The sequence below is a fragment of the Penaeus vannamei genome, unplaced genomic scaffold (assembly GCF_042767895.1).
Source record: "Penaeus vannamei isolate JL-2024 unplaced genomic scaffold, ASM4276789v1 unanchor826, whole genome shotgun sequence".
NCBI lineage: Eukaryota > Metazoa > Arthropoda > Malacostraca > Decapoda > Penaeidae > Penaeus > Penaeus vannamei.
The window spans coordinates 5,001-20,884 of NW_027213830.1; the positions used below are offsets into that span (position 1 = coordinate 5,001).

At 43.8% G+C, this 15,884-nt stretch overlaps 1 protein-coding gene across 1 annotated transcript in view; it reads right to left on the reverse strand.

Annotated features, from left to right (window-relative positions):
• LOC113802557 (glutamate [NMDA] receptor subunit 1-like) overlaps window positions 1-15,778 on the reverse strand; it is a gene marked incomplete at both ends in the record, with an annotated part of 20,601 nt that extends 4,823 nt beyond the window's left edge. The window contains 2 exons of the mRNA XM_070119863.1: window positions 11,656-11,839; window positions 15,534-15,778. Of these exons, the coding sequence (XP_069975964.1) occupies window positions 11,656-11,839; window positions 15,534-15,778 (429 nt within the window). The remainder of the gene's footprint in view (window positions 1-11,655; window positions 11,840-15,533) is intronic.
• Between the last annotated feature and the right edge of the window lie 106 nt (window positions 15,779-15,884).

The following is a 15,884-nucleotide window of genomic DNA, read 5'->3' on the forward strand; positions in this document are numbered from 1 at the left end:
ACGCAAAAAACACGAAGCCCCACTCCCCTGACAACCCCCGCACCAAACAAACAAACAACAAACGCAAAAAACACGAAGCCCCACTCCTCTGACAACCCCCGCACCAAACAAACAAACAACAAACGCAAAAAACACGAAGCCCCACTCCTCTGGCAACCCCCGCACCAAACAAACAAACAAACAACAAAACAAACACAAAAAACACGAAGCCCCACTCCTCTGGCAACCCCCGCACCAAACAAACAAACAAACAACAAACACAAAAAACACGAAGCCCCACTCCTCTGGCAACCCCCGCACCAAACAAACAAACAACGAAACAAACACAAAAAACACGAAGCCCCACTCCTCTGACAACCCCCGCACCAAACAAACAAACAAACAACAAAACAAACACAAAAAACACGAAGCCCCACTCCTCTGACAACCCCCGCACCAAACAAACAAACAAACAACAAACACAACAAACACGAAGCCCCACTCCTCTGACAACCCCCGCACCAAACAAACAAACAACAAAACAAACACAAAAAACACGAAGCCCCACTCCTCTGTCAACCCCCGCCCCAAACAAACAAACAAACAACAAACGCAAAAAACACGAAGCCCCACTCCTCTGGCAACCCCCGCACCAAACAAACAAACAAACAACAAAACAAACACAACAAACACGAAGCGCCACTCCTCTGACAACGGCCGCACCAAACAAACAAACAACAAACCAAACACAAAAAACACGAAGCCTCACTCCTCTGCCAACCCCCGCACCAAACAAACAAACAAACAACAAACGCAAAAAACACGAAGCCCCACTCCTCTGGCAACCCCCGCACCAAACAAACAAACAACAAAACAAACAAAAAACACGAAGCCCCACTCCTCTGACAACCCCCGCACCAAACAAACAAACAACAAAACAAACAAAAAACACGAAGCCCCACTCCTCTGGCCACCCCCGCACCAAACAAACAAACAAACAACAAACACAAAAAACACGACGCCCCACTCCTCTGGCACCCCCCGCACCAAACAACCAAACAAACAACAAACACAAAAAACACGACGCCCCACTCCTCTGGCAACCCGCGCACCAAACAAACAAACAAACAACAAACACAAAAAACACGAAGCCCCACTCCTCTGGCAACCCCCGCACCAAACAAACAAACAAACAACAAACGCAAAAAACACGAAGCCCCACTCCTCTGGCAACCCCCGCACCAAACAAACAAACAACAAAACAAACAAAAAACACGAAGCCCCACTCCTCTGACAACCCCCGCACCAAACAAACAAACAACAAAACAAACACAAAAAACACGAAGCCCCACTCCTCTGGCAACCCCCGCACCAAACAAACAAACAAACAAAAAACACAAAAAACACGACGCCCCACTCCTCTGGCAACCCCCGCACCAAACAAACAAACAAACAACAAACACAAAAAACACGACGCCCCACTCCTCTGGCAACCCCCGCACCAAACAAACAAACAAACAACAAACACAAAAAACACGAAGCCCCACTCCTCTGGCAACCCCCGCACCAAACAAACAAACAAACAACAAACGCAACAAACACGAAGCCCCACTCCTCTGGCAACCCCCGCACCAAACAAACAAACAAACAACAAACACAAAAAACACGAAGCCCCACTCCTCTGACAACCCCCGCACCAAACAAACAAACAAACAACAAACGCCAAAAACACGAAGCCCCACTCCACTGGCAACCCCCGCACCAAACAAACAAACAACAAACAAACAAAAAACACGAAGCCCCACTCCTCTGACAACCCCCGCACGAAACAAACAAACAACAAAACAAACAAAAAACACTAAGCCCCACTCCTCTGGCAACCCCCGCACCAAACAAACAAACAACAAAACAAACACAACAAACACGACGCCCCACTCCTCTGACAACCCCCGCACCAAACAAACAAACAACAAAACAAATACAACAAACACGACGCCCCACTCCTCTGACAACCCCCGCACCAAACAAACAAACAAACAACAAACACAAAAAACACGAAGCCCCACTCCTCTGGCAACCCCCGCACCAAACAAACAAACAAACAACAAACACAAAAAACACGAAGCCCCACTCCTCTGACAACCCCCGCACCAAACAAACAAACAACAAAACAAACACAACAAACACGAAGCCCCACTCCTCTCGCAACCCCCGCACCCCACAAACAAACAACAAAACAAACACAACCAACACAACGCCCCACTCCTCTGACAACCCCCGCACCAAACAAACAAACAACAAAACAAACACAACAAACACGACGCCCCACTGCTCTGACAACCCCCGCACCAAACAAACAAACAAACAACAAACACAAAAAACACGAAGCCCCACTACTCTGGCAACCCCCGCACCAAACAAACAAACAAACAACAAACACAACAAACACGACGCCCCACTCCTCTGACAACCCCCGCACCAAACAAACAAACAACAAAACAAACACAAAAAACACGAAGCCCCACTCCTCTAACAACCCCCGCACCAAACAAACAAACAAACAAACAACAAACGCAAAAAACACGAAGCCCCACTCCTCTGGCAACCCCCGCACCAAACAAACAAACAAACAACAAACACAAAAAACACGAAGCCCCACTCCTCTGACAACCCCCGCACCAAACAAACAAACAAACAACAAACACAAAAAACACGAAGCCCCATTCCTCTGACAACCCCCGCACCAAACAAACAAACAAACAACAAACGCAAAAAACACGAAGCCCCACTCCTCTGGCAACCCCCGCACCAAACAAACAAACAAACAACAAAGCAAACACAAAAAACACGAAGCCCCACTCCTCTGACAACCCCCGCACCAAACAAACAAACAAACACAAAACACAAAAAACACGAAGCCCCACTCCTCTGACAACCCCCGCACCAAACAAACAAACAAACAACAAACACAAAAAACACGAAGCCCCACTCCTCTGGCAACCCCCGCACCAAACAAACAAACAAACAACAAACGCAAAAAACACGAAGCCCCACTCCTCTGGCAACCCCCGCACCAAACAAACAAACAACAAAACAAACACAAAAAACACGAAGCCCCACTCCTCTGACAACCCCCGCACCAAACAAACAAACAGACAACAAACGCAAAAAACACGAAGCCACACGCCCCTGGCAACACCCGCACCAAACAAACAAACAAACAACAAACACAAAAAACACGAAGCCCCACTCCTCTGGCAACCCCCGCACCAAACAAACAAACAAACAACAAACACAACAAACACGAAGCCCCACTCCTCTGGCAACCCCCGCACCAAACAAACAAACAAACAACAAACACAACAAACACGAAGCCCCACTCCTCTGGCAACCCCCGCACCAAACAAACAAACAACAAACACAACAAACACGAAGCCCCACTCCTCTGGCAACCCCCGCACCAAACAAACAAACAAACAACAAACACAAAAAACACGAAGCCCCACTCCTCTGACAACCCCCGCACCAAACAAACAAACAAACAACAAACACAACAAACACGACGCCCCACTCCTCTGGCAACCCCCGCACCAAACAAACAAACAAACAACAAACACAACAAACACGAAGCCCCACTCCTCTGGCAACCCCCGCACCAAACAAACCAACAAACAACAAACACAAAAAACACGAAGCCCCACTCCTCTGACAATCCCCGCACCAAACAAATAAACAAACAACAAACACAACAAACACGACGCCCCACTCCTCTGGCAACCCCCGCACCAAACAAACAAACAACAAACACAACAAACACGAAGCCCCACTCCTCTGGCAACCCCCGCACCAAACAAACAAACAAACAACAAACACAAAAAACACGAAGCCCCACTCCTCTGACAACCCCCGCACCAAACAAACAAACAAACAACAAACACAAAAAACACGAAGCCCCACTCCTCTGACAACCCCCGCACCAAACAAACAAACAAACAACAAACACAACAAACACGACGCCCCACTCCTCTGACAACCCCCGCACCAAACAAACAAACAAACAACAAACACAACAAACACGACGCCCCACTCCTCTGGCAACCCCCGCACCAAACAAACAAACAACAAACACAACAAACACGAAGCCCCACTCCTCTGGCAACCCCCGCACCAAACAAACAAACAAACAACAAACACAACAAACACGAAGCCCCACTCCTCTGGCAACCCCCGCACCAAACAAACAAACAAACAACAAACACAAAAAACACGAAGCCCCACTCCTCTGACAACCCCCGCACCAAACAAACAAACAAACAACAAACACAACAAACACGAGGCCCCACTCCTCTGGCAACCCCCGCACCAAACAAACAAACAACAAACACAACAAACACGAAGCCCCACTCCTCTGGCAACCCCCGCACCAAACAAACAAACAAACAACAAACACAAAAAACACGAAGCCCCACTCCTCTGACAACCCCCGCACCAAACAAACAAACAAACAACAAACACAAAAAACACGAAGCCCCACTCCTCTGACAACCCCCGCACCAAACAAACAAACAAACAACAAACACAACAAACACGACGCCCCACTCCTCTGACAACCCCCGCACCAAACAAACAAACAAACAACAAACACAACAAACACGACGCCCCACTCCTCTGGCAACCCCCGCACCAAACAAACAAACAACAAACACAAAAAACACGAAGCCCCACTCCTCTGGCAACCCCCGCACCAAACAAACAAACAAACAACAAACACAACAAACACGAAGCCCCACTCCTCTGGCAACCCCCGCACCAAACAAACAAACAACAAACACAACAAACACGAAGCCCCACTCCTCTGACAACCCCCGCACCAAACAAACAAACAAACAACAAACACAACAAACACGAAGCCCCACTCCTCTGGCAACCCCCGCACCAAACAAACAAACAAACAACAAACACAACAAACACGAAGCCCCACTCCTCTGGCAACCCCCGCACCAAACAAACAAACAACAAACACAACAAACACGAAGCCCCACTCCTCTGGCAACCCCCGCACCAAACAAACAAACAAACAACAAACACAAAAAACACGAAGCCCCACTCCTCTGGCAACCCCCGCACCAAACAAACAAACAAACAACAAACACAACAAACACGAAGCCCCACTCCTCTGGCAACCCCCGCACCAAACAAACAAACAAACAACAAACACAACAAACACGAAGCCCCACTCCTCTGGCAACCCCCGCACCAAACAAACAAACAACAAACACAACAAACACGAAGCCCCACTCCTCTGGCAACCCCCGCACCAAACAAACAAACAAACAACAAACACAAAAAACACGAAGCCCCACTCCTCTGGCAACCCCCGCACCAAACAAACAAACAAACAACAAACACAAAAAACACGACGCCCCACTCCTCTGGCAACCCCCGCACCAAACAAACAAACAAACAACAAACACAACAAACACGAAGCCCCACTCCTCTGGCAACCCCCGCACCAAACAAACAAACAACAAACACAACAAACACGAAGCCCCACTCCTCTGGCAACCCCCGCACCAAACAAACAAACAAACAACAAACACAACAAACACGAAGCCCCACTCCTCTGGCAACCCCCGCACCAAACAAACAAACAACAAACACAACAAACACGAAGCCCCACTCCTCTGACAACCCCCGCACCAAACAAACAAACAAACAACAAACACAAAAAACACGAAGCCCCACTCCTCTGACAACCCCCGCACCAAACAAACAAACAAACAACAAACACAACAAACACGACGCCCCACTCCTCTGGCAACCCCCGCACCAAACAAACAAACAAACAACAAACACAACAAACACGAAGCCCCACTCCTCTGGCAACCCCCGCACCAAACAAACAAACAAACAACAAACACAAAAAACACGAAGACCCACTCCTCTGACAACCCCCCCACCAAACAAACAAACAAACAACAAACACAAAAAACACGAAACCCCACTCCTCTGACAACCCCCGCACCAACCAAACAAACAAACAACAAACACAACAAACACGACGCCCCACTCCTCTGGCAACCCCCGCACCAAACAAACAAACAAACAACAAACACAACAAACACGAAGCCCCACTCCTCTGGCAACCCCCGCACCAAACAAACAAACAAACAACAAAAACAAAAAACACGAAGCCCCACTCCTCTGACAACCCCCGCACCAAACAAACAAACAAACAACAAACACAAAAAACACGAAGCCCCACTCCTCTGACAACCCCCGCACCAAACAAACAAACAAACAACAAACACAACAAACACGACGCCCCACTCCTCTGGCAACCCCCGCACCAAACAAACAAACAAACAACAAACACAACAAACACGAAGCCCCACTCCTCTGCCAACCCCCGCACCAAACAAACAAACAAACAACAAACACAACAAACACGACGCCCCACTCCTCTGGCAACCCCCGCACCAAACAAACAAACAAACAACAAACACAACAAACACGAAGCCCCACTCCTCTGGCAACCCCCGCACCAAACAAACAAACAAACAACAAACACAACAAACACGAAGCCCCACTCCTCTGGCAACCCCCGCACCAAACAAACAAACAACAAACACAACAAACACGAAGCCCCACTCCTCTGGCAACCCCCGCACCAAACAAACAAACAAACAACAAACACAAAAAACACGAAGCCCCACTCCTCTGGCAACCCCCGCACCAAACACACAAACAAACAACAAACACAACAAACACGAAGCCCCACTCCTCTGGCAACCCCCGCACCAAACAAACAAACAACAAACACAACAAACACGAAGCCCCACTCCTCTGGCATCCCCCGCACCAAACAAACAAACAAACAACAAACACAAAAAACACGAAGCCCCACTCCTCTGACAACCCCCGCACCAAACAAACAAACAAACAACAAACACAACAAACACGAAGCCCCACTCCTCTGGCAACCCCCGCACCAAACAAACACACAAACAACAAACACAACAAACACGAAGCCCCACTCCTCTGGCAACCCCCGCACCAAACAAACAAACAAACAACAAACACAAAAAACACGAAGCCCCACTCCTCTGACAACCCCCGCACCAAACAAACAAACAAACAACAAACACAAAAAACACGAAGCCCCACTCCTCTGGCAACCCCCGCACCAAACAAACAAACAAACAACAAACACAACAAACACGAAGCCCCACTCCTCTGGCAACCCCCGCACCAAACAAACAAACAACAAAACAAACACAAAAAACACGAAGCCCCACTCCTCTGGCAACCCCCGCACCAAACAAACAAACAAACAACAAAACAAACACAAAAAACACGACGCCCCACTCCTCTGGCAACCCCCGCACCAAACAAACAAACAAACAACAAACGCAAAAAACACGAAGCCCCACTCCTCTGGCAACCCCCGCACCAAACAAACAAACAACAAAACAAACACAAAAAACACGAAGCCCCACTCCTCTGGCAACCCCCGCACCAAACAAACAAACAAACAACAAACACAAAAAACACGAAGCCCCACTCCTCTGATAACCCCCGCACCAAACAAACAAACAAACAACAAACACAAAAAACACGAAGCCCCACTCCTCTGGCAACCCCCGCACCAAACAAACAAACAAACAACAAACACAAAAAACACGAAGCCCCACTCCTCTGGCAACCCCCGCACCAAACAAACAAACAACAAAACAAACACAAAAAACACGAAGCCCCACTCCTCTGGCAACCCCCGCACCAAACAAACAAACAACAAAACAAACACAAAAAACACGAAGCCCCACCCCTCTGGCAACCCCCGCACCAAACAAACAAACAACAAAACAAACACAAAAAACACGAAGCCCCACTCCTCTGGCAACCCCCGCACCAAACAAACAAACAACAAAACAAACACAAAAAACACGAAGCCCCACTCCTCTGGCAACCCCCGCACCAAACAAACAAACAAACAACAAACGCAAAAAACACGAAGCCTCACTCCTCTGACAACCCCCGCACCAAACAAACAAACAACAAAACAAACACAAAAAACACGAAGCCCCACTCCTCTGGCAACCCCCGCACCAAACAAACAAACAACAAAACAAACACGAAGCCCCACTCCTCTGGCAACCCCCGCACCAAACAAACAAACAAACAACAAACACGAAGCCCCACTCCTCTGGCAACCCCCGCACCAAACAAACAAACAAACAACAAACACAAAAAACACGAAGCCCCACTCCTCTGACAACCCCCGCACCAAACAAACAAACAAACAACAAAACAAACACAACAAACACGAAGCCCCACTCCTCTGACAACCCCCGCACCAAACAAACAAACAAACAACAAAACAAACACAAAAAACACGAAGCCCCACTCCTCTGGCAACCCCCGCACCAAACAAACAAACAACAAAACAAACACAAAAAACACGAAGCCCCACTCCTCTGTCAACCCCCGCACCAAACAAACAAACAACAAAAGCAAAAAACAAGAAACCCCACTCCTCTGGCAACCCCCGCACCAAACAAACAAACAAACAACAAACACGAAGCCCCCCTCCTCTGGCAACCCCCGCAACAAACAAACAAACAAACAACAAACACAAAAAAACACGAAGCCCCACTCCTCTGGCAACCCCCGCACCAAACAAACAAACAAACAACAAACACAAAAAACACGAAGCCCCACTCCTCTGGCAACCCCCGCACCAAACAAACAAACAAACAACAAACACAACAAACACGAAGCCCCACTCCTCTGACAACCCCCGCACCAAACAAACAAACAAACAACAAACGCAAAAAACACGAAGCCCCACTCCTCTGACAACCCCCGCACCAAACAAACAAACAAACAACAAACGCAAAAAACACGAAGCCCCACTCCTCTGGCAGCCCCCGCACCAAACAAACAAACAACAACACAAACACAAAAAACACGAAGCCCCACTCCTCTGGCAACGCCCGCACCAAACAAACAAACAACAAAACAAACACAACAAACACGAAGCCCCACTCCTCTGACAACCCGCGCACCAAACAAACAAACAACAAAACAAACACAAAAAACACGAAGCCCCACTCCTCTGACAACCCCCGCACCAAACAAACAAACAAACAACAAACGCAAAAAACACGAAGCCCCACTCCTCTGGCAACCCCCGCACCAAACAAACAAACAAACAACAAAGCAAACACAAAAAACACGAAGCCCCACTCCTCTGACAACCCCCGCACCAAACAAACAAACAAACAACAAACGCAAAAAACACCAAGCCCCACTCCTCTGGCAACCCCCGCACCAAACAAACAAACAAACAACAAAGCAAACACAAAAAACACGAAGCCCCACTCCTCTGACAACCCCCGCACCAAACAAACAAACAAACAACAAACGCAAAAAACACGAAGCCCCACTCCTCTGACAACCCCCGCACCAAACAAACAAACAACAAACACAAAAAACACGAAGCCCCACTCCTCTGGCAACCCCCGCACCAAACAAACAAACAAACAACAAACGCAAAAAACACGAAGCCCCACTCCTCTGGCAACCCCCGCACCAAACAAACAAACAACAAAACAAACACAAAAAACACGAAGCCCCACTCCTCTGGCAACCCCCGCACCAAACAAACAAACAAACAACAAACACAACAAACACCAAGCCCCACTCCTCTGGCAACCCCCGCACCAAACAAACAAACAAACAACAAAGGCACAAAAAACACGAAGCCCCACTCCTCTGGCAACCCCCGCACCAAACAAACAAACAACAAAACAAACACAACAAACACGACGCCCCACTCCTCTGACAACCCCCGCACCAAACAAACAAACAAACAACAAAACAAACACAAAAAACACGAAGCCCCACTCCTCTGGCAACCCCCGCACCAAACAAACAAACAACAAAACAAACACAAAAAACACGAAGCCCCACTCCTCTGGCAACCCCCGCACCAAACAAACAAACAAACATACAACATACACAAAAAACACGAACCCCCACTCCTCTGGCAACTCCCGCACCAAACAAACAAACAAACAACAAAACAAACACAAAAAACACGAAGCCCCACTCCTCTGGCAACCCCCGCACCAAACAAACAAACAAACAACAAACACAACAAACACGAAGCCCCACTCCTCTGGCAACCCCCGCACCAAACAAACAAACAAACAACAAACACAAAAAACGCGACGCCCCACTCCTCTGACAACCCCCGCACCAAACAAACAAACAACAAAACAAACACAAAAAACACGAAGCCCCTTTCCTCTGGCAACCCCCGCAACTAACAAACAGACAATCATCAAACACAACAAACACGAAGCCCTACTCCACTGGCAGCCCCCGCACCAAACAAACAACAAAACAAACGCAACAAACACGAAGCCCCACTCCTCTGGCAACCCCCGCACCAAACAAACAAACAAACAACAAACACAAAAAACACGAAGCCCCACTCCTCTGACAACCCCCGCACCAAAAAAACAAACACAAAAAACACGAAGCCCCACTCCCCTCGCAACCCCCGCCCCACACAAACAAACAAACAAAAAAAAAAAAAAAAACGAAGCCCCACTCCTCTGGCAACCCCCGCACCAAACAAACAAACAAACAACAAACACAAAAAACACGAAGCCCCACTCCTCTGGCAACCCCCGCACCAAACAAACAAACAAACAACAAACACAAAAAACACGAAGCCCCACTCCTCTGGCAACCCCCGCACCAAACAAACAAACAAACAACAAACACAAAAAACACGAAGCCCCACTCCTCTGGCAACCCCCGCACCAAACAAACAAACAAACAAACAACAAACACAAAAAACACGAAGCCCCACTCCTCTGGCAACCCCCGCACCAAACAAACAAACAAACATCGAACGCAAAAAACACTACGCCCCACTCGACTGACAACACCCGCACCAAACAAACAAACAAACAACAAACACAAAAAACACGAAGCCGCACTCCTCTGGCAACCCCCGCACCAAACAAACAAACAACAAAACAAACACAAAAAACACGACGCCCCACTCCTCTGGCAACCCCCGCTCCAATCAAACAAACAAACAACAAACGCAAAAAACACGACGCCCCACTCCGCTGGGAAGCCCCGCACCAAACAAACAGACAAACAAGCAACAAACACAAGAAACGCGAAGCCCCACTCCTCGGGCACCGCCCGCACCAAACAAACAAACAACAAAACAAACACAAAAAACACGAAGCCCCACTCCTCTGACAACCCCCGCACCAAACAAACAAACAACAAAACAAACACAAAAAACACGACCCCCCCCACCTCTGGCAACCCCCGCACCAAACAAACAAACAAACAACAAACGCAAAAAACACGAAGCCCCACTCCTCTGGCAACCCCCGCACCAAACAACCAAACAACAAAACAAACACAACAAACACGAAGCCCCACTCCTCTGGCAACCCCCGCACCAAACAAACAAACAAACAACAAACACAAAAAACACGAAGCCCCACTCCTCTGACAACCCCCGCACCAAACAAACAAACAAACAACAAACACAACAAACACGAAGCCCCACTCCTCTGACAACCACCCGCACCAAACAAACAAACAAACAACAAACGCAACAAACACGAAGCCCCGTACCTGTAAAACGTAGCTCCCAGCCCCCACTTGGCGTTCTTCTGGTCCTCGCAAGACAGCCTCGGGTTCAGGTCACTCGGCGTGTAACGGGTCGCGTTCACGAACTGCTCCACGGCGTAGGCGAACACCTCGATGGCCGTCTGGATGTTCTTGGCCAGACTCTCCAGCGAGGTGTCGAAGTGAACGCCTGCGGGAGGGAGAACAGGTTGGATTGTGTTATTTATGCGTTTTTTGTTGTTGTTGTTGTTCATTTGTTCTGAGTGTCTCTGTTTCTACTGTTATTTCATGATGTTCTTGGCCAGACTCTCCAGCGAGGTGTCGAAGTGAACGCCTGCGGGAGGGAGAACAGGTTGCATTGTGTTATTTATACGTTTTTTTTTTTTCTTAGTATCTCTGTTCCTACTGTTATTTCGTAATGTTCTTGGCCAGACTCTCCAGCGAGGTGTCGAAGTGAACGCCTGCGGGAGGGAGAACAGGTTGCATTGTGTTATTTATGCGTTTTTTTTTTGTTGTTGTTGTTCATTTGTTCTTAGTGTCTCTGTTTCTACTGTTATTTCATGATGTTCTTGGCCAGACTCTCCAGCGAGGTGTCGAAGTGAACGCCTGCGGGAGGGAGAACAGGTTGGATTGTGTTATTTATGCGTTTTTGTTGTTGTTGTTGTTCATTTGTTCTGAGTGTCTCTGTTTCTACTGTTATTTCATGATGTTCTTGGCCAGACTCTCCAGCGAGGCGTCGAAGTGAACGCCTGCGGGAGGGAGAACAGGTTGGATTGTGTTATTTATGCGTTTTTTTTGTTGTTGTTGTTGTTCATTTGTTCTTAGTGTCTCTGTTTCTACTGTTATTTCATGATGTTCTTGGCCAGACTCTCCAGCGAGGTGTCGAAGTGAACGCCTGCGGGAGGGAGAACAGGTTGGATTGTGTTATTTATGCGTTTTTTTTGTTGTTGTTGTTGTTCATTTGTTCTGAGTGTCTCTGTTTCTACTGTTATTTCATGATGTTCTTGGCCAGACTCCCCAGCGAGGCGTCGAAGTGAACGCCAGCGAGAGGAAGAACAAGCTGGATTGTGTTATTTCTGCATTTATTTTTTTCTTGTTGTTGCTCTTTTGTTCTTAGTATATCTGTTCCTAATGCTATTTCATAATTGGGGTTGTGGTGTTGTAATCGTTATTTTGGGCAGGTTTGCTGATACTATCAACACTGTCGCATTATTAAAGCTTTTATCAAACATGTATTTCTTTTTACTACTTTGGCTTTTTCTTTAACATTATTTTGGTTGTCACTGTCACTATTCACATTATTGTCATGATCATAAGAATTATTCTATAATACGATCCTACTTATTGCCATTATTATTACCAACTAGTTTTACTACTACTAATAATAATAATGATAAAAGTAATATTATTTTTATCATTATTACTATTATTATTATCACTATTACTATTAATATTCTCATTATCATTTATTATTATTATTATTACTATTTTTACATTATTTATCTCATTATTGTTATTACTGTTATTATTATCATTACTAATATTGTTATTAATATTATTATTATTATTACTATTATTATCATTATTATCATTATGAATATTATAATTATCATTTTTCTATCTTTATTATCGTTGATATCATTACCATTATCATTTACATGATTAAAAGCATTGTTATTATAAGTAGTAGTAGCGCTGGTAGTAGTAGTGATATCATTATAATTCTCATTATTATTATAATAATTATTACTGTCATTTTTGTGATTATCATTATTATTGTTATTACTATTATTATTATTATCATTATTGTTATTACTATTATTATTATTAAAATTATTATTATTATCATTTCTTGGTATTACTATTATCATTGTTACCATTATTATTATTATAATTATCACTATTGTTATTTTCATTATAATTATTATTATCATAATTATCATTATTATTATTATCATTATTATTATTATCATTATCATTAATAGTATTATTATCATTACTGTTATTATCGTTATCATTATTATCATTTCTATCATTATTCTTTTCAATATCATTATCAATATTATTATTAATCATTATAAAGATCGTTGTTATTAATCTTGCCATTAATATCATTACTCTCATTGCTGTCATTACTCCTAGTACGTATCCTTATCTATCATTATTTTTATTTTCATTATCATAATTACCATTGGAATCATTATAGTTACTATTGTCATTATCATCGAAATTATTATTATTATAATCATTACTATCAATAGTAAATTATTATTATCATTATTATTATTATTATTATTATTATTATTATTATTATTATTATTATTATTATTATTATTATTATTATTATTATTATTATTATTATTATTATTATTATTACTATCATTATTATTATTATTGTTATGATTGTCATTATCAATATCATCATCAGCATCATTATCATTACTATTAATATTATCATTATTATTGCTATTATTATTATCATTATTATTATTATTATTATTATTATTATTATTATTATTATTATTATTATTATTATTATTATTATTATTGTTATTAATATCATTATCATTACCATCATTATTATCATTATCATTATCATTATTGTCATTATTTTTAATATTATCATTATTATTTTTATTATCATAATTGCTATCATGATTATCATTTTCATTATCATCATCATCATCATTATTATTATTGTTGTTATTATTATCATTATCATCATTATTATTATTAATATCATTATTATTATCATTATCATTATCATTATCATTATTTTTATCATCATCATTATTATTATTATCATTGTTATCATTATCATCATTTTTATCATCATCATTATTATTATCATCATTGTTATCATTATCATTATTTCTGTTATCACTATCAATATCATTCATTGTTATCATTATCATTATTGTTAATATTTTTAATATTTAATTGTTATTATAATCATTATTATTATTATCATTATCATCATCATCATCGTCATTATTGTTATTATTATTATTATCATCATCATCATCACCATCATATCAATATCATCATTATTATTATTAGTTATTTTTATTATTATTATTATTGTTATTATTATTATTATTATTATTATTATTATTATTATTATTATTATTATTATTATTATTATTATTATTATTATTATCATTATTATTACTATCATTATTATTATCAGTATTATTGTTGTTGTTTTCATTATTATTAGTATTATCATTATCATCATCATTTTTGTGATTACTCCACTCGTTACCATCCTCATCTAAATTTTACAATTACAGTTTTTACCATCATCACTCTCCTCATCATTATCGTCTGTATCATAATCATGTTTTTTTTCTTTTCTTTTTTTTATTGTATCGTTTATAATTCATGGATAAATTAACCTCAAAGATAAAGATAGAAAAGAATCATCAATGCGAACAAACAGTATTGGGCAAGAAAGAGCATCCACATTTCACTCTCTGACGACAGGGCCAAGTTGTGCACAGTTTGAGTACTTTGCCGCTAGATGAGGAGAGTTCGCTGTCAACACGGAAGTCTTGATGTTAATGAGGAAAGCGCGGAGGAAAGTGGGACCCCTGTTACCCCTTTGTTTACTTGCTCTTTTATCCGTGCTCTTGCTCTCTCGGTTCGTCCTTCTTTCCATCGTTTTTGCCTTTTGGTCGTCTTCTCTTTCTTTGTATTTGTTCTCTCTAGCCTTGTCTTTGTCTCTCTCTCTGTCTCTATCTATTTCTTTTTCTCTCTGTCTGTCACATACAGTTTGGGACGACATACAACACCTCCCTCCACCCTCCCCCACCTTCCCCACCATCCCACCTTCCCCACCATCCCCCCTTCCCCACCATCCCCCCCACCCCCCACCAACCCACCTAGCATGCCCACGGGCAGGTCGCTGGAGGTCGGGAGGTTGACGGCCCGATCCACGACCACCGACTGTGTCACGATCCAGATGTAGTTCTTGTCGGTGAGTCCCAGTTCCGTCGCCGCCTTCATGATGACGGCGGCCTCCTCGCGGGTGGAGTACAGCAGGAGGATCCGCGCCTCGGAGGTCTTCAGCGTCTGCAGGGAGGTGATTGGGTCGTCGTCGACGATGATGGTGTCTATGATCACGAATCTGGTGGACGGGGAGAGGAAGGGAGGGAGAGGTACGGGAGGGAGGAGAGGGGAGGGGAAGGGTAGGGAGGGACGGGAAAGGTAGGGGAGGGAGGAGAGGGGAAGGG